The 19,842-nt window shown below is 42.2% G+C and overlaps 2 protein-coding genes across 6 annotated transcripts in view; one reads left to right on the top strand and one right to left on the bottom strand.

Annotated features, from left to right (window-relative positions):
- LOC145433616 (uncharacterized) overlaps nucleotides 1–3,439 on the top strand; it is a 17,100-nt gene extending 13,661 nt beyond the window's left edge. Inside the window, exons 8-9 of the mRNA XM_080310765.1 lie at nucleotides 495–589; nucleotides 986–3,439. Coding sequence (XP_080166891.1) covers nucleotides 495–589; nucleotides 986–1,292 — 402 coding nt within the window. The 3' untranslated portion in view covers nucleotides 1,293–3,439. The remainder of the gene's footprint in view (nucleotides 1–494; nucleotides 590–985) is intronic.
- LOC145433608 (putative ATP-dependent RNA helicase DHX37) overlaps nucleotides 1–19,842 on the bottom strand; it is a 20,585-nt gene extending 743 nt beyond the window's left edge. Inside the window, exons 1-25 of one of the 5 annotated variants that reach the window (XM_080310750.1) lie at nucleotides 19,718–19,842; nucleotides 18,605–18,747; nucleotides 16,733–16,939; nucleotides 15,718–15,793; nucleotides 15,278–15,653; nucleotides 15,100–15,210; nucleotides 13,787–13,976; nucleotides 13,620–13,721; nucleotides 12,838–12,933; nucleotides 12,603–12,774; nucleotides 11,593–11,736; nucleotides 11,353–11,479; nucleotides 11,190–11,292; nucleotides 10,942–11,130; nucleotides 10,080–10,227; nucleotides 8,096–8,250; nucleotides 7,989–8,033; nucleotides 6,378–6,550; nucleotides 6,191–6,311; nucleotides 4,509–4,636; nucleotides 3,434–3,552; nucleotides 3,182–3,374; nucleotides 3,010–3,120; nucleotides 2,840–2,937; nucleotides 2,670–2,775 (exon numbers count right to left, since the gene is read on the bottom strand). In XM_080310750.1, the coding sequence (XP_080166876.1) occupies nucleotides 2,693–2,775; nucleotides 2,840–2,937; nucleotides 3,010–3,120; nucleotides 3,182–3,374; nucleotides 3,434–3,552; nucleotides 4,509–4,636; nucleotides 6,191–6,311; nucleotides 6,378–6,550; nucleotides 7,989–8,033; nucleotides 8,096–8,250; nucleotides 10,080–10,227; nucleotides 10,942–11,130; nucleotides 11,190–11,292; nucleotides 11,353–11,479; nucleotides 11,593–11,736; nucleotides 12,603–12,774; nucleotides 12,838–12,933; nucleotides 13,620–13,721; nucleotides 13,787–13,976; nucleotides 15,100–15,210; nucleotides 15,278–15,653; nucleotides 15,718–15,793; nucleotides 16,733–16,939; nucleotides 18,605–18,747; nucleotides 19,718–19,781 (3,474 nt within the window). In that variant the 5' untranslated portion in view covers nucleotides 19,782–19,842 and the 3' untranslated portion in view covers nucleotides 2,670–2,692. Of the gene's footprint in view, nucleotides 1–2,306; nucleotides 3,375–3,433; nucleotides 3,553–4,508; nucleotides 4,637–6,190; nucleotides 6,312–6,377; nucleotides 6,551–7,988; nucleotides 8,034–8,095; nucleotides 8,251–10,079; nucleotides 10,228–10,941; nucleotides 11,131–11,189; nucleotides 11,293–11,352; nucleotides 11,480–11,587; nucleotides 11,737–12,602; nucleotides 12,775–12,837; nucleotides 12,934–13,619; nucleotides 13,722–13,786; nucleotides 13,977–15,099; nucleotides 15,211–15,277; nucleotides 15,654–15,717; nucleotides 15,794–16,732; nucleotides 16,940–18,604; nucleotides 18,748–19,717 lie in introns of those variants that run through there. The other 4 variants (XM_080310751.1, XM_080310749.1, XM_080310748.1 and 1 more) reach the window with 4 other exon arrangements.

The raw sequence follows: 19,842 nt of genomic DNA, 5'->3' as shown, positions 1-19,842 counted from the left end.
AAATTTGGCAATATGAATATATTGTTTGCGGCTAAATTGCAATTGCAATAGCAATTTTTGAGAATTTATTCAGGTACCGCAATACATGCGATCAGTCCTTGTGACAATTTCACTCATGACTAATGTTCCCTGTAAGCTGCGCGCGTGCGCGGCCGTGCAGAGAGAAATCCGAAGTGATGACCTTTTTTTAGTCGTTACGCATTGTTGTCCAAGGGACCGGGCAGCGAGTTGGGGGTGTCTCGTAAAAAATTAGGAGCATTGCTCATGACAGCAGTGCAAACCTACCCCAAAACTACCTTCAAAACTGCAATGTTGCCTGAAAATAGTAGAATAAAAAAGGAGGTAGTCCTAAAACAAAACCACTCGAGTAAGTAGCGCAACTAGGTATATCCTACTCGAGTAATCCGAAAAGCTTAAGTCAAGTGCTCGCATTTTTGTGCGACCATGCTTGCCGCTCGAGTTTCGCGTCAAACAGCCCTGACGACATTTCGCAGGCTTCTTGCGTGCTCACCGTAATCGAGATCGCGGACATGTGCAGAAACAAGTACGAGTCGGAGCACAGACGCTACAATCCCGCCACCACGTTCAGGTAACCTAATTAGACGAATTTTAGAGCTACATGCCGGTAGTCTAATTGCTGGTTTCCTCAAAATGCCGCTGGTGAACTGCATAGTGCGAAACAAGCCAAGCTTGTTGTGCACTATAATACAATGTACAGTACATGTACAATTGTACATATATTTGCCATTCTCATACTTACGAGATTGAAGCCCGATTTGACACGTACTGAATTTTATTGTTGTCGTATTTCTATACAATTCGGAATTCAATTCGATTTTCTAATCTAATCTGGAAAACTAACTAGTTATAATTCTAAATGTAATCTTATTTGGAAAAGCTGTAAATTTCTTAGTTCTCCAACTCAGCCGGCCTGCTTCGTATCGGTGTGATACCAGAGCGATCGCTATATTTCTATATCGTTCAGCACGCGTTCGTCCAAGACAAGGCAAGCAAACGTGACACGCACGCACGAGTCAAATAGCAGCCCGGGTCTCGTGAAATCGAGCCGACAGTGGTCCTGGACGCAATCAACGACGAACGGGATTCCACGAGACCAGCGCTCGCCAAGAGAGGAGATAACGAACAGTCAAGCGGAACGTACAGTCAGCGCGAATGCAACTCCCCCCGTTCCGAGATCTCCGACAGATAGCACTCAAACCAACGTCGGCAGAACGCAAGGAGATTCCTGCTACGGAATATCCAAATCCAACATCGAGCAAATTCAAACGTAGCGAGGCACACGCGTACTACACGACCAACCATACACGAGACAGACTTTCCTCATAGGGTCACGCTGGTTTTAATTTCAATCATCACACTAGCTAAGCGAGGTAAGATCCGCATCATTCAACAAAAGTCCCTTTGCGCCAGCAAGAAGTCCACTCATCCATACATTGCGACCAGATCTGGGCAAAATCGAGTATCTGAGCGATTTGATTCCAGGTCGAGTATCAAGCTTTGATTTGAGCATTCGAGTACCAACTATATGTCGTAGCAGTAATAACGAAATTATTATTCATTCAAATATGCATCTTTTCCGAGGACACGAAGCGTGTTACACGCAGGGCTGTGTGGAGTCGGAGTTTCGTTAAATTTTCTCTTGTTGGAGTCGGAGTCACAGAATATCTGTAGCACTCATTGGAGTAGCTGTTGGCGAGGCACATATTGGCTGGAGTCGGAGTTTGTTAAAATGCTCCGACTCCGACTCAGCTACTTTAAAATCGAACTAAATGTTGCCGATAAGTGAGGTTGCAGTTGCAGAAGTCATCAAGTTTTTACGTTTTCGGCCCATCACAAGTTGATTTCTTTCTGTGACAATAGTTTTCATAATTTCTGTGAACCATACATATCTAAAAATTTGAACAGCTTCTTGGAGGTACAGAACTTCAATATACAATTGAATAGTATATTCATATTGAAATGAAGCCGAATATTTTCGGCTGACACACATTTTCGGCTGTGTCAACAAAAAGAGTTTGTGTATCATTTAAAAATAGTACATTGAAGGCTCTCGTATTCGACATTTCGTGCTGGTGACGTCATATTTTGTGTTACGATTGTTGATATACGCTGTCAACTAGTTGCTGACGATTACCCCTGACGAGTGTCAGCCGAAAATATTCGGGTTCATTTTAATATGAATATACTATTCAATTGCATATTGAAGTTCTAAAAATGTAATACAGGTATAATCTTCCGAGTAGATTTACAGGAATGTCGTAGTTGGAGAATTTGAAATTTCCTGAGTCGGTATACTAAAAACGTCTCGAGTTGGTGGTAAAAGGAACCGACTCCACAGCCCTGGTTACACGTCATCCATTTCTGGACCATAACTATTTCGAATCGCCTTGCAACCACTGTCAGGCTCAATCAGTACTTGGTAAAAATGTCGTACCATGAACAATCGAACATTCGTAGCCTTGTGTGACATGTTTTTCGATGATGAACTACAACGAACTGAACGACTGCGGAAGCACAGTACGCAAACTATATTTTCGGTTCATGAAATTTTACTCCTGAGTATAGTTTGGATACTCGAGCTTTATCGACTCTAACTACTTGAACCGCTGTGACAATCCCTAATCGCGACAAATTCAAACCCGCCTCACCTCTCGTCTTAACGCCCGTCCCGTCATCGCACTTTCGGCGGCCAGTGCGGAGACAAGTCTTCGCGTATCGACTCGGGCAGCCATTCTTGAAATTCTTCCAAAAGAACTGCGCCCAAACTCACACAGTTAAGAGATATGCAAATGTGACAAGAAGAGCGACAAACACTCACAGCACGGACTGTCACGCCAAGCTTGAAGAAGTTTAGCCTTGGAGTCGACTTCTTGACCGATGAGAGACTGGAGCATCAGCTGCGTCCGAGGCTGTAAACTGCGACACAAGCGTGTTTTTGTTTTGAAATAGCACAGTCAAAAGTCGACTGAGAATAATAACAAAACCTACTTCGCCCACGACCTGGTCATTATTTCCGGGTTGGAAAGTAGCGCGCTGAATTGCCGAGGTAGAGATTTCACGATATATTCCGACAGCATGTATCTGGCGAACCACTTGTATCTTAAAAACATCGGATTCAAATTCCACAGCGACTGCGAAGAGTATAAAAACGCGATTCCACCTGTTCAAACCAGGCGGGTAGGCTATCACGGAATTGCCGAGAGGCCACGACAGCCTGCCGTACGAGGTTTTCGCGTGGCATCGAACCACGCCGGACTTGTCCAGAAACGGTGCCGGTTCCTCCAAAGGCTCGGAAAACGAGCAATATTGCGGGCAGTACTTCGACAGCCACACGGAATCGATAGTCATGACATCTGTTGAACAGCTATGAATTTGTAATTTTGTATTTTCGTCGTTGCGAATATAGTGTCACCTTTCATGTAGGACTTCTTTGTTTCGACGATTTCTTGAAAAACGACGTACTCGGGTAGTTTGGAATTGGTGAAATAGATGGAGGTGGGATGGATGAACACAGGTTCCGTCGTGAGGAGACTGAAAAAGCGAGCTTGGTCAAGCACACTAAGTTGAAGACCACAGGTAGCCATCAGTAGTCAGAATTGATACTTGAGTAAACGTAGAAGTAACGCCGTAAATTTCTACTGAAAAGAATGGCAATTTGACACACATGAAAAACTACTTCAAATAAAATGGTAAAATGAAGATACTCAAGTAATTTCGAAAAATAGACTTGGTTGGTTGTTGGTTCGCATTTCAAACTTTCAGCGAGCGTCTTCACGACTAACACAGAGTGACCTTTATAGACCGTTGACACTGTCACAGATGGTGCAATTTTGGAAGATACTCGGTGATAAAGAGTCTCTTTCGTCCACTCGTCATGATAATTTCACACATAAAAGGGATGAAAGTGTATCCCAATACTACTTCCTACTTTACAAAATCCACAGTGTACAAGTAGGTATTTGTCGAAAATACAACCACAAGAATAAGAAGTACGAGCAAACTACTCGAGCACTCAAAAAAAGTGCAAGTACCTTGTTACTGAGCACTTCTGTCCACAACAAAGATTTTCTAGTCAGCGTGACACAATACGACTCCCGGGAGACGGCCAAACCAGGAACGGGACTTGTACAAACTACTCAGTTAGTTGACGGTCAACTACCTAATGGTTGTTTGAGTAGTTCTAGTTCTAGTTGCAGATTTTGAAAAGTAAAAAGTTCTAGATTCTGAAAAGTGAATAGTTAGAGTTTAGTTGCAGATTTTGAAAAGTTAGTAGTTCTAGCTTTAGTTCTAGTTGCGAGTTTTAATAATTGAGAAGTTCTAGTTCCAGTTGCGCTTTTTAAAAATCCAGTAGTTTGTACAAATTTACAAGTCTGGTCCAAACGATATGTAATAACTCATCCAGAGTAGTCTAATCGGGTATATTTCGCAAGTACCAACACAAAAATTTCAACAACCATAGTTTTCGAGATCAAAACTCTTTCGCGTACCAACTGTAAGCCCCCGTCATTCTTCTCACTTCTTTCGGGTCGTCCAAGCTTTTAATCTGGCTCTCCGGAATTTTCCTAGCCACGTGATCGCCCATCGCGGACAGTACGGTTTGTCGCAACAAGGTGATCTGAATTATATGAATAGCGGTTACAAGTTATTTCAAGTGAATACAGACACAACCGCGCTAAAAATTAGACAACCAATGCACCATAGGTTAGGTAATCTGGAGAGAGGTGGAAAAAGTAAGTCTCCGAGGCTACTCAAGTAGTAGTAATGAAGCAATTTTCGAGACATCCTGTAAGTACAAAACGAAAGGTACTCAATATGTCAATTTGAACAAGTAGATAGTAACGAGGCGTTGCGGATTTATGACAGGCAAACGCCGACAGAAGCTTTCAAAATTGCAAGATGGGTCTTTGCGACCAATGCAGAAGGACTGATGACTAGGGCCATTTAAAGTCATTAAAGTCATATTTTTTTCTATGCATCAGTAAGTCGTGAAATCAATTTTAACGTAAAAACCGCATCCCTACGGGGTATATTAAGAAAGTTATAAAGTCATATTTTTAGTATACTTTAAATAAAAAGTACCAATTTAAGTGGTGAAGCAATCAAGCACTAAGAAACTAAGGCAGTTACTCGTTGGGGTAGCTGGTCGAATGTTGCTCAATATTATGCCGAGACGTAGGAAGGTGAAGTAAAGAGCATCAAATATTCAGTCAACGATCCAAAGTTGACTGTTCAGTCAATTTTCCTCCACTATAACAATATTTCAAACTTAATACTGAAAATGGAAAATTATAGCCTACGTATACCGTCAACCTGATGTGATGTTGTAATGGAAAGTTATAGCCTACATACACGCCCATGCTGATCTAAATGCCCTTGATTTCTGAAAAGATCCGCTTGAGCTCAAAAATTACATTAAAAAGCAATTGGACAAAAACGATGTGAAAAAAATTATGGAGCTACAAAGACGAGACATTTCACCATCGCTTTATGCAAAACTGCAGAAGTGTCAACCCACATCAGCGTCTGTGGAGCGCTCATTTTCCTTACTAAAGTCATTTTACGTCCAAATCATAACTTCAAAGGCTCTAACATTCCGCACTACATGAAACTGTACTACAACAGTGGCTTCAAATAAAAATGGATGTGTTATGTTGCGTATGTTTTACTCTTTAGTTCCGTGAGTGACGTTGTTAGCATGTAAAAATACACAATTTTCACATAAAGTCATATAAAGTCATATTTTCCAAAAAATAAAGTCATAATATGGATTTTTTAAGGTCATATAAAAATGGCCCTACTGATGACGCAACAGATAGCTCCTATTTTCAAAATCATTCACTGCCACCATGATATAAGGGCAACATCATCCTATCGTAGTGGCAATTTCACGGTTAAAATCCTCAAGTCAGAGGAGGGTCTTCACAAGGCTCATATTCCAATGTCACACGTTGCTTTGCTTTGTTGGCAAAATATGTTATAAAGTCGAAATTGGTATCGGCTAGAAATTCCGATATAGGTCGGGCTCCATTAAATTTCTCAATTGTACAGGTACATACGTCTGTTGCTCATATGCCATACCATTTCAGCATAACAAAAACTGATCGTCAACAGAACAGATTTCACAGATAGTCATCATGGCTGGATCCACTTTTCTTTCGTGAGGCCCTACCTGATTATTGTTTGGCGGTTCCATCTTCGAAGTCAAACAAACATTACTGTCAGGATTGACAGAGTTGATGATGTTGATAATTTGCGAACGAAGCTTACGAATTTCAGTCAAAGCCTTATACCTGAACAGACGCGTAGAACTTGACGTAGACAAACACGTAAAACTAGAACACAACTGTGTCGCGTACCTCAAACAATTTTGAACGCACAAGCCGTGAGACAATCCCGTGTACTCCGCGGATCCGATAGCCCCAAGCAACACCATCAAATCGCCGAAAGATTTTGCTGCGTCATTGTTTCCACCACCCCATACCGATTTCAGATGGGATAATCGAGCGGTAAGCTCTTTAAAGTGCGCTTTCTGCAATTTAAGAGATCACTTATGAATCCTACAATATCTTGTAGGACTGTAGGAGTGGGTAACTGATTTTCATTGGCACACATTGTAATGGCAAATTTCAATTGAATAGACACGACTTGACAATAGAATTGGCATATAGAAATAAAACGTCAACACTCCCGAATCGTCTGGCTTCATCGTTAGTTTGAGTTCAAAACCCATACCACGTTCCATGAAAGTGAATTACGGTCACTGAAACAACAAAGCATTTCAGTGTTTAGTAGAACTATAGTCTACTCTGCTACCAGCAAGCAAGCAAGCAGCGCACTACACTCAGTCGATTTAAACCAGGGCTGGAGAGTCGGAATTTTCTCCTGGTGGAGTCTTAGAAATTTTGCCACTATGTGCAAAACTAAAAAGACCATTGCAATTTCAGAAGTTACTGAGTGTTCGATATAGGCGGACGTTCACAATTTGTTTCTGCGAGAACTTTTTTTCCAAATTAAAAAACGCATTAATTTCAGGAATGTTGGAGTTGGCGTCAGAGTTCTGTGAATGAAATCTTATCAGCGTGAGTCGGTGTGGTTAAAAGTGCAGTATATTGAAAATGTTTGGAGTCGGTGGTAAGTGAACAGACTCCACCACAGCTCCGGTTTAAACCAAGTTTAAAAACTCGCATCAGAAGTTGCTTGGAAAAGCACGCTGTACAAAAACTGAATCCCGGAGAGTGACGATTTTCAACCAATTTGCAAAAAATAAAATGTAAAATGAGCGCAACTGGCACAGCAACAATGGGCTGTGCTGGCAGGGCTGTTCAAAAATAACTTTTTTTCCCGGATTCCAGCCATTCACTGATTAAATTGTCAAGTTACCCTAAAAAACGCTGCACGCCAAATTTGGTTCAATTCTAACAAGTATAGGACTCCGCAGATCCAATTAAAATTTTTAATTTATTATGGAAAATTGAAAAAAAAAATTTTCAAATTTTTCTGCCAACCTCATGAATTTGTTGAGCTGTCTTCAAAGACGTTGCAAAACAAATTTGAGTCAATTCCGACCAGTAGAAGCGGAGTTATGTGAGTTTTTCGTTGATAAATTGTGGATTATCCACCAATCAAGGATAATCCGTGGATTATCATCGAAAAACTCACATAACTCCGCTTCTACTGGTCGGAATTGACTCAAATTTGTTTTGCAAGGTCTTTGAAGACAGCGTAACAATTTCATGGGGTTGGCAGAAAAAATTGAAAATTTTTTTTTTAATTCTCCATAATAAATTAAAAATTTTAATTGGATCTGCGGAGTCCTATACTTGTTAGAATTGAACCAAATTGGGTGTGCAGCGTTTTTTAGGGTAACCTGACAATTTAATCAGTGAATGGCTGGAATCCGGGAAAAAAAGTTATTTTTGAACAGCCCTAGCAACATCACTACATAAAATTAACAGTAGAATGCAAACCTCGTCTTCTGACGTGGCCGGCTGATGGTGCTCCACGAATACTTCCTGAAACGTCGACATTGAGCCGTGATTTGAGCTCCTACGAACTCGATTCCGCACGTACTCACCCTGACCGTCAACGCGGCCACTAACGTCACCACATAGGGCAAGATTTCGATGTGCTCCTTCGCAGACGCCATAGCCAACATCTTCCCGAATCTTGGATGCACAGGGAAGACCGCCATCGCTTTCCCCAATTCCGTTATGCGTCCGCCATGTCGGTCTGAAGCAAATCGACGGCTATTGTGAAAAGTGTCGGCGTGGCTAGGCCTGCGGGCGATTACCGGGAGTTCGGAACTTGGCGAATTTGGCATTAAAATTGCAATAATAACTATTATTATTATGAAAGTGATGCACACCGCATTAATATACTTAAAAAATAATGTTTAACTGAATATGAATGCGAATTGTGAAAAACTGAACTTGGTTAATTTATCATGTTGAATTCGGCACTTGGTGAACTTGTCATTAGAAAATATACTAACTATAATTAGTATGAAACCGATATATCAATATTATATTAATTTAATCGAAAATGAATATTTCACTGAATATGAGCGTTTCTTATGTTGGTGAATTCGGCACTTTGTATATATCAGTGGTCGGGAACCTACGGCTCTTTGCCAAATATTTATTTTTTTACTAAATTGATCAATATTGCAGCAACTTGTTAGTAAATTTTCATCACAGATAGAATAATTATTCTCCTGGCAGCATAAACGTGTCTTTGCGAGGTAAAGACAATGTCCTTTTCAGGTTTAGGGGATCGGACCCCCTCTTTTCAAAATCCTCAAATTTAAGTTACTGTCGCGCCGGCGACCAATATCATTCGCGAATTCGGTACACACCTACCCGACTCGAAATCTTGGATTGATCGATACTTTGATTGATCGAAGAGAATAGCAGACATGGCGACGCCCAGCATATGAACGCAGTTTTCAAATACACAATGTCTTCGTGTTCTTCGGCACGAAGTGAACTATCGTGGACGTTACATTCACAATTACAAACTCGAATTACAAACAACGTCATAGCTAACAACGTTCTTGATTGGTGAGTAGCTCTGTAGTACCGGCGATAAAATGCAGGCGTGTAGTGCAACGTTATATGTTACCGCCGAATACTTCAAGAATTGAGAAGTCGATCAGCAGTATTTAGATTTTCAGAATCGTTACAGTTACATTCGATTAACATCAGTTATAATAAATTCCAATCTATTTACGATGAGTTGCGTTATCATCAGCATCATTGGTTTATTAGCAATTTTATCTGTTCAATACACCACAAACTTGTGATACAATGAAAGGATAGGAAGGTGGCGAAGCGATTTGGAGTAGTCTATGGAATCAGACCCACACCCATCAATGGTGAGCTTTGGTCCATCTGTGACTTACCTCTCGTTCCGCGCTTTGTATTCGTACGGTAAATATGAAAATTGTGTGATTTTGGAAGAAAAATGTTTAAAATCTTGTCAGTCATGGACATCAATAGAAAATACCAATAGTAATTCAAGGTTTCACAATTTCCGTTCACTCATCCTGGCGACAGGTCAGGTACTGTATTACTTACCTCCCCTGATCTGACGTCACTGATGTATCACAACTTAGAGTGGGTAGACATATATACTGCTGTAGTGACCATATTTGGATCCACCTACGCATGTGATCATGGGTTCTAGCATTTAAAAGTAGCATCACAATGAACCTACGTTCTCGAAATTCAAATTTCGCAAGCTTAAATAAGGCAACCAGCATGATTAGTTCGAGGTTTCACAAAGAAAATGTGGGGAAAAAGGACGAATCCCTTGTAGTAAGTTCGAATTAGTGCTACCATGACGTCACCATGTCACGACGTAACAGTTGATTGACATGTATGGCTCTTTGGGAGTTAAAATGGAAAAAATAGGGCCCATATGGCTCTTCAGACAAAAAAGGTCCCCGACCACTGGTATATATCAATGTATTTGGGTTAGGGGATTACTTGGGGGTAGGTTAGGGTTAGAATTAACGGTTACCAATTGCCCAATTCATCGGTAATCTTGCGGGCACTTACCAAAGTTATTCCGAACTCCTTTCCTGAGCTGAGGCTTCTCAACCGCGCCTAACGATATCAACAAATCTTCCGCGGCTCTGAGAGATTCCTGTGGCGGCGGGGTAGGAAATGGGAAATTCACAACTTTTTCGATGTTCATCTGCTTCATCTGTGAGGGACGGTTAGTTAAAGGCCAGAGGCAGTGGTAACAGAGCAGTCCTACTATTTTGAAGTATGGTACTCGAGTTGATTTTGCTTGGTTTCGCTACATGCTCGAGTGGTCATGATTTTAGACCAATTCCACTTCCACTTGACAGTTTTCGATTTTTAGGCAATACTAGGCCTAGAATACTTGCTTTTTCACTTCCTTCGAAATCGCTACTTCTACTTCTATTCGAGTGCCAACGGTCACTACTTTCACCACTTTTGTTAGAGGCCAACAGATAGAACGTTGAAGTTTCGTGACACACTGGTATCAATCGAAGGGTCGAAAGTAAAGTCTCGCAGATTTGCGAACAAAATGATGTTCTGAAAATGGGCAGTTTACAGGTCATGGCCGTAATAAGTTTTACTGGTATAAATATGATAAGCGATTCAAGACGCATGTGCCTGATAGTGGGCAAGGGTACCTTTGCAACCAGCAAATTTTCAACTTGGCCATCATGCCCTGTGGGCACTATTATAAATTTGTACCAAATTTCCCCACAAATTTTCATTAACTACTCGTGTCTACGCTCGCAGTGCTATATTGTTCTTGAGAGCGTGCCAACTCTGACCACATATGTCATCTCGAAATCAAAAACAACCTCCAAACCACTTAACAATATCGGCACCGATATCGAACCATACTGTACTTACACTATTAGACTGATATATAAGTCACCTGCAAAACTAATCCAGGAACGGGTTTCGACGCTATTTCCGGAACTGAAAAGTTTCTGAAATCCTGAAACACCGCAGACGAATACAATCGATAAGCGTGACCCGGTCCGACTCTGCCCGAACGGCCAGCACGTTGATCGGCAGACGCTTTCGACACCCACGTCACGCGAAAAGACGATATCCCAGTCACCTGAAAGCATAAACCCTGTAACATCGCCAAACAGCAACGCATAAAAAAATGTTTGTTACCTTGTCGTAGAACCTTTGTTTCACCTTTCCTGTGTCAATCGCATACTTGATCCCGGGAATCGTGAGCGAAGTCTCGGCCACGTTGGTGGCGATGACACACAGCCTGCGGATGACAGGAGGTTAAAACACAGTGGATATGTGACACGCGATGTCGGGTGGCTACCTTGTGTCTTCAGGAGGCGTTTGGAAGACTTCCCGCTGCCGTGCTGGTGCTAACAACGAGTATAACGGCAGTACATGCATTGGCAGGTTTCTGTCGACCTCTCTCGAAAATTCGACATCATTCTGAAGTGTAAAGTAAAAATTTTCGTTGACCATAAAGTAGTGACGCTGCTTCGCGACTGTGAGTCGTACGGCGACTCAGTACATGTATGACACAGAACACAGAAACACCGTACCGGAGATTCATCAACGTCTGAATCCAGATCATCTTCATCAGATAAGCACGCCGGGGCATCTTTCTCTTCCTCCCGGTCACGTTTCACTTCTTTGTTGTTGCCGGGAACAGAAGAAATGGCATCCAGATTCACTTTGGGAAGACCAGATTCTGGAACAACAATCACTGAAGTTGAGAGCTACCAAGGGAGGCATGAGTTTTGACTTGAGTCAAGTCGAGTCATTTTCAATTCATCGCCGAGTCAAGTCCGAGTACAAGTCAGTTAGTAGACGGTCGAGTCCGAGTCATAGTCTTTTGACTCGAATCCAAGTCCAAGTCATTAGGTTCAGTGTTCAGTTTTCAGTTCAATCCACTTTTTTCAACTCTGCTCGAGTGATATAGAATGGCTCGCATTCACAATATAGTAATTTTGCTCAGTCTTAACAGTTCCAGGCCCTGTTTTCCAAGTATCAGGACTGATAGACGAAATACCAATAACGTAGTTACTTTACTCTTCTTCGAAGTTACAATGAAATGTCTGTCTTGGCCGTCCTAGTCTCAAGTCAAATGACGTGGTTCGAGTCATGTACAATGACTCGCGCACAAGTCAAGTCATTACACAAATTGACTGGAGTCGAGTCTGTTCAAGCATTTGAAAAAATGACTCGAGTCAAGTCGAGTCACCAAAAAATTGCGAGTCGAGTCATTACAACCCTGTCTTGTACCCAACACCTGTGGCACTATTTACCACTGAAGTCACTCGAAAGTCCAGGAAGCAATTGGCAAATACCGCATAAAAACTGCTGATAAAGGATAAGCACAAGAAAACTATTACTTACCATTACAATGAAATGCAACATAACACACCATCAATATCCGGAGGTCACTAGTAGGCCTAAACAAAATCGAGTACCCGACTCGGTTCAAGTCAAGTATCAGAGCGCCAAAACATGGACAAGTGTGACCAAGCATTTCAATTCACATGACATCGACTGATAAAATCCAAGAATCATCAAAATGCAGCAACTTTTAGCCACCTTTATTATCGGCAACCGATTCTTTAGCGCTGTCATTCGGATCGACCGAACCGACACGAGGTTTTGCCGGGAAAGTCGATTTCAGCATCTTGCACAAAGAGTGCACTTCGTTCTGACCTGTGACGAACACCAAAATACCGCCGGCCGGCAAGGTGCGGTGAATTTTGCAGATCTGAAACAGCACAACGGAGCGAAAATTCACAACTGCAACCGTGCCCGGCGACGTCTCCCTTACCTTCTTGTAGGCTTCCCGGATGTACGGCCTTCCTTTATCGTCCATGGGCGTCTTCTTGTTGAAGTGTACGGTCACCGGGTGCTGTCGTGTCTCTACCTGCGTGACAGAATGCGTTGTCGACATATGACAGCCAACCAATTTTGGTCAAAAATACCAGTCACATGTGCTCTGGACATGCGGCATACCCGATTAGCATAACCATGCCGGACAGTTATGCGGTTTGAAAAAAAGAAGATGATCGTTAAGTATTACGCATTACGTACTGATGCTTATCTGAGAAAATAAACAACCCGTTTGATGTACATTGAACAATAGTACATTACTGAACTAGCAATCAGACAAGCGAAGCCAGATGATACAAACGTGACGTCTATTTTGAAGCTGGCTCACAGAGAAATACGAGGTCATCCGTCGACAAGAAATACCACAATAACCGGTTTATTTATAAAACGGGTATCACTACTAGCTTGTATATATTTCTGTTCGAGTGTATCTCATTTAAACTATATTAGCCTGTAAACGAGTGGTTACATCATGGGGGTTTGGAAAGTTGCGGGTTCTGAAAGTGTGGCTTTTTTTTAGCAACCAGCTTTTCATATATGTCGGTCAGGGTGGAAGGTGCTGTCCTGTCTAGATCACCCAATTTTAGAGGTGGCACGTGGAACATTTTCAAATCAGAAATTGATAGCAACCATTAAAAGGTTCAGAACCACTACCCTAAACAAATCACACTTAAAATAGAGAATAGAAGCATAAATTCAAGACATCAATTGCAAGCTTACCCTTATCACAGGCGGAGGCGTCTTGAACAGCCTCGCGTTTTGGGTAAAGTCCTCAACGCGCAATGTCGCAGACATGATGATCAATCTCATAGGGTTGCCTTTCTGTAAATTCACGCCGGTTCAATTAGAAGTGACGATAAGACCACACGCAACACCAGTACACTCACCTTATTTCTTAACGGAACAATCCGAGACAGGAGTCCGATCAGCACGTCGGTGTAGACGCTCCTCTCGTGAGCCTCATCGATTACGACGGCGGAATATTTGGTCAGCAGAAAGTCGTTTTGGATTTCTCGCAGCAAGACGCCGTCCGTCATGAACTTCATCTCGGTGTCGTCCGTCACGTTTCCCTCGTACCTGAAGCACGATTTAACAGATCGAACGGATCATAGCAGGGATGGGGGATTCGCTATATTCGGATGTTATTTTTAGTTATTTTGTCATATATTCAAAACGCCCCAAGATTTTGCACACTGAATGTGAAGGAACAGAAGACAGGATATAAGGACAAGCGGAGATAATTAACTGATCAGTGTCAGTAGGTGAGGTCGATATGTCAGATCATGGTCAGGTAATCTAGAGCTGACTGGAACATCCGAACAATTTTCAAACCCTCAACTGGGAAAGAAACTAAAAGAGTAAAGATAATGAAGCTTGCTTCCATCAGGTCAACATAAGATATTGAAAGAGTGGATCGAATCGCAAACTTAGTGAATCTTAGTGAAGAAAACTCTAACTATAGGCCTACTAATAATTACGGCACGGGTGTCGGCACACCGCGAGGGACGCGATTCATGCACATCAAAAATCGGTAAAAACCTAATCAACCCGGCCCCGGGCACCAGATATGCCCAAATCAAATTTCTTCAAAGCTTCTTAACCACATTGACGATTTCCGAGATGGCCCGTGGACATATCAGCATGCAACAATTCAGCATGTGGCTTAGGTGGGTACTAGAGGGATGACGTGACTTAGCTACTTGGCTTTTTGCCCCAGGACGACAACTAGCAACAATCGTCTCTGTATGTCAGCATGTGGGTTAAAAAAGTTAGGATTAGATTTAGGGTTAATTTTAGGGCAGTGTTTCTAAAACATTTTAGCACTTGTACCACTTGGGGTTTGAATAAAATTTCTCGTACCCCCTGTTCACTTCCAACACAACTTCTGATGGTACCTATATCAAAATAAAAATGAACTTCGATATGAAATCGGGCGTAGCTCGAAGAAAATGATGTACTTGAGTAAATCTGCCTAGGAAATATTCCATTTTTGGTTAGGTTGGGAAATAAATTTGAACGTGTATGCCTAATTCCACAATGCATCTCGTACACCCTAATTTAGTGCTTCGTATCCCTAACAGGTCCTCAGAACCCTGGGTAGGAACCCATGGTCTAGGGTTATATTAGCAGTGCGTCCGAACGTCAGGCCACCTTCTGAGATAAAGACGTTTTGAAATTCCTACATACAATTCAAATATACCTTATCTGATATGATATCCGGCTCGGGGGCAAATTCATTTCATTCGCCACGCGCTGCGACATGCTGATGGCGGCCACTCGCCGCGGTTCAGTCACGCCGATAATACCTTGCCTGCGTCGAAACAAGAAAAATTCATGGTAACCGATTGGAAAATGCAGACTTCGGCATCGAATCGTACTTCGCAAAGCCGGCCTCGTAGAGAAATTGTGGCACTTGCGTCGTCTTGCCGGAACCCGTCTCACCGCACAGAACGACTGTGTGGTTGTGCTGGATGGCCTCCATGATGGCTTGCTCCTCCGCCAGAATAGGCAGGGCCAGTCGGTGGTCTTGGATCGAATCATCTCTGTCGAGCGGCACGTAGACCGTGGGAAACTTTGGTAACTTGGGCAGGGAAGTCTCGGAGTTGGTAGGTCCCGTCGATTTAGCGTCACCGCTCTCCTTGGTCACAGATTTATCTTCGCCACCGACCGCCGTAGCACCCGTCTGTTTTTCTTCCGCCACATCATCCACTTTGCACGCGTCGTCGGTGATTTCCACGCGATCGGCTTCCAAATCTGAACAGGTGCACGGCGCTATTACAGTCAGGTGAAGCGATAGCTCGTATTCGAACCGTGTTACCAGATTTGATATTCTCGTCGTCTGAAGACAGGGAGATGTCGCTCGTGTCTGTGCTGTCTTCCTGCTGTGCATCAGGCTGCAATTGCGGAACGGCGACAGGCAAAATACGATATGAATTATCGAATCAACGAAATTTCCCCAAAATGCAAATATCAACAATGATACCTTGCTTCATGCAGATATCTTGTAGTTGGAAGTTGATTGTTAACATCACACAATTTAAAAGCTTCGAGGTGCATGCATCTAAACCTAACTCAATTTTGTCAAGCTGCAGTATAGTGACGTGGCTCACGGACCACAGAAACGAACTTATACTGCACTGTTGCACTATTCAAGCAAACAAACACCACTTACTACACTTTGCAGTGTTTAAGTTTCTCAAATTATGTCAGGAAAATCACTTCCTCGGTGTCTTTACGGTTTCCTACTACTTGCAGAACTTGTACTTGCCCCGGTGACATCGGGCTACTTTACTTGTAGTACAGGTAACTTCGTTTTGATCAGTCTCAAACAGTACTACTTGGCCCTGCAATTGATAACAGTAAACGGCACTACTCTTACTTTAATCCCTACACAAGCCTAACTCTGATTGATGGTCCATAAATAATATACTATTCCGACAAGATTGAGTAATGGTGGAGGGTGCGACTTGATCGGTAGGTCGTGGGTTCGATCCCCAGCGGGTCAGACCGAAGTTACCGGGATAGCATGGAGGCTTGGTCCAAGACTTAGAATGTCTTACGAGGTTATTTATGCACCTTCCTTGTCTAGAGGCATATGTACATCATGCACTCCTGGTATGCATATGCACAGATCGTGTGTATCTGTATATCACGAGTCCATCGTCCGTGTATATGCCGCAGAAACAGCAAAGACAAAAACATTCAATGTTTTATTACAGAGGTGCTGAAACTTGTGAAGCTGTGGTTTCATACGTAGAGCAGAAATATTCAGACCAAGAGTACTAATGAGCACCTACAGACCGCCCAGTGAAAATAGGTGCAGCCACACTCACCAATTCGCTCTTTGGTAATTTTTTCCTCCTCTTTGCTCCCCGAATACTGTTCAACTTTTCAATTTCTTGCTTCAAATCTTCCGGAAGCGGTCTTTTCGCAAGTTGAAGATTGGAATTTTTTGTCCCAAGATGTGCGACGCTCGACATGAGAGCCAATTCGGAAGCGTCGACTTGCACCTTGGCTAGCTCCTTCAGCAAGTCCGCCCTCTGACAATGATATTATCAGTAAATTGCCACAGTATGTACTGTACAAAGTCAGCGTATGGGATCAATACGGAGACTAGGACTGCTTGTCATACCGGTATGGCAGATGAATTGGCCCACTTCATGTTTGTATACCATGACATGGTGAGACTATAGGCTATATGTTAGTCTAGGGTTTGCTAGAATTGATATTCACAATATGATTAGTCCTCAGTTTACGCAACCTGCACTGCAACTGCAATACTATATGAAAGTATTCAATTTTTGGAAAGCATCATTTGAAAATTTCTGAAGACGTGTAACCAACACGCGGCCTGGTTCAAAATAAGCTATTCTGCTTTGCCCAAACGCACTATTCCTCACTAGCTAAAACGACTTCGAGGGAGAATCAGCTGATGTGAATAGGCATTGGGCATATTGCCTTGACATGCAGTGGCCCGCACACTGCCAAGACCGAGAGGCTTACAAGGGCTTATCCGCACATATGGTATAAACATTTTGGGATCATAATTGCATATTACATGAGCATTTGAGCAAGAGATAATTTATAAACTCATGATACCTGAGAACATTAACAGGGAAAATAACACACATCATCAACAATATAAATTAAAAGGTAAAATAAAAGATGACTATAATATAATTGTATAAAAATTGACTTGGAAAATAGGCAATACGCTGTATAAGTTGAATATACAATGCTGTTAATGAGATAAAGCTGCAACTAAATGATAGTGATCACCAGCAGAATTGATGGCACATCCCTTTTCAAATCTATACCAGTACCTAATATTTCACTACATTCCAGTGTATCAGTATATTAATATTTTCACCATTTCAAAACGTCACAAAACTGCGATACAATGAAAGATAAGAAGGTGTCGAACGACTTGGAGCAGTCCTTGAAATCAGACACCCGCCTGGGCATGCACTGAATGAAAAGTAAAGCAAAGAATATAAAGGCAAGCGCTCGACAAAATGAGGTGGTATGCGGCGGAAGGTGAGATAGATATGCTAGGTCAGGGGCGACCATCCCGTGGCCGGCGGGGTAATTCTCGAAACTAGTTATATTATTAAAGATAAATTACTGAAACCAAATAACCAAAATTTGATTAGCCTGACCGCGGAATTTGGGATTTTGATAACTAAAATATCAGTTCCGACGCATTGGCATAGCCAGGGGCCAGACACATTTTTCGCAGATCGTCGTATATGACCAATCACAAAGTACAATATTTTGCATATTAGCTGAAATCTTCGATATTTATAAGTCCAAGCGGCGGATAATCCTGTCCTTGCCAAATGAGTCTAGCGGTATGCAGAGGCGACCCGAAATATAATTATGCAAGTAACATTATTATCGACCGAATTCATTTAGTAACTTTTAAAAAAATCGCGCCGTGCGCGGCTAGGTCGTGGATGTACTTGCAAGCCGAGTCTTCATATCATATATGTTATTGATGCGTATTAATATACGGTAAGTATTGTTTTCACCGTTTCACCATTTCGCTCCTATCGGAAGATTAAAAAAGTCATCAACATTCAAGTGGCCCGCGCAATGGTTCATAAATCTCATGTGGCCCTTTGGCCGAAAAGGTTGGCCACCCCTGAGCTAGGTCGTGGTCCGGTTATCTCGATCGTTGCCCAAAATAATTCGTAAATTTCTACCTTTGCTTTTTTATCCTTCTGCTCAAGCACTTTTTCAAGTTTCTTTCTCTGTTTCTTGCTCAGCTTCTTCGGTTGGTTAGGTACAGCAGCTTTTTTTCGTGACACCACCGTCTCCGTAGAATCGATCAGAAGCACATTGGTGTCTAAAAATAATCTCAATCAATGTGAAACTTGAAGACCACAAAATATTGCTATGAACGAGTGGTGATCAACCCTCAACCGGACCGCAAGGGTGATGGGAGCAAATTTTCAGGTGGGTGCGAGTCTCGCAGTGCGAGACCTAGCGTTTTCTGACACAAACCTGGGGTTAAACTACTGCACCTATCAGACTCTCAAGTAACTCGTAATTATAACAATTATTATTTGTACTATTGTTTTGAATTATGATCTTATCCTGGTTAAAATTATACTTTGCACTTGTATTGTGATGGTATGGTGGCAGTCAGGCTTCCGTCATTGTGATTTAACATCTTTCAAGTTCATGGTTAAATAAGGCACGTGGCACAGAACTATAGTGCATGAACTGCCATGTACCGGGTTAGGAAATGACGTGCAGCTGCAACAGCTGGAGCGTGACGGTCCTGTCGAAATTTCAATAAATTGAAGCTCCGTTATGATGGCGCCCTACTGGAATCTCGGTACGTTTTGCTGATATATAACATGTAAGCAGGGATGATTCTCCAAGTTGAAGTAATTTAATAGAAAATAATCAAAAAATGAAGAATTGTGTGAGTACAGGACACCGATTCCATACAGGGTACAGGCGGCCAGAGTGGAATTGGTGGTAACGTCACGCGCAACTTTCCGTTCAATTCCTTACTTATTCTATGTAAGAAACCCTTCTGTCACGCGCAACTCATTGCCGAAAACAACCACTGTTTCCAATCTGGACAGGCGGTGGCGTTCTGAAGAAAATGGCGGCGGCCATTTTTTCTCTCGTTTTGCCTTTCATATTGAGACCTCATCATTTTTAGAGCGCAGTGCCCCTTCAATTTCAAAAGGTCTGTTAACAAAACACATGGCACTTTTCTTCAGTATTCATTAAATTTTCATTTCATATTTTGTTGGGGAGGCTGGTTCAAGAGAAAAGGTCAAGAAACACTGCTATTATACCTTCTGATTTCGCTTCACTGGAATCCGTCGCTGCCTTGCCATATTTTCTTCGACTACGAGCCATTCAATATAGTCTTTATAAGTACTCACAGGCGCAATACCGGTACCTAATCAACTGTCTAGAA

The sequence above is a fragment of the Botryllus schlosseri genome, chromosome 2 (assembly GCF_051294905.1).
Source record: "Botryllus schlosseri isolate E-star chromosome 2, Bs_hap1, whole genome shotgun sequence".
NCBI lineage: Eukaryota > Metazoa > Chordata > Ascidiacea > Stolidobranchia > Styelidae > Botryllus > Botryllus schlosseri.
The sequence above is the reverse complement of the archived record's forward strand: the minus strand, read 5'-3'. Positions and strand labels throughout refer to the sequence as shown.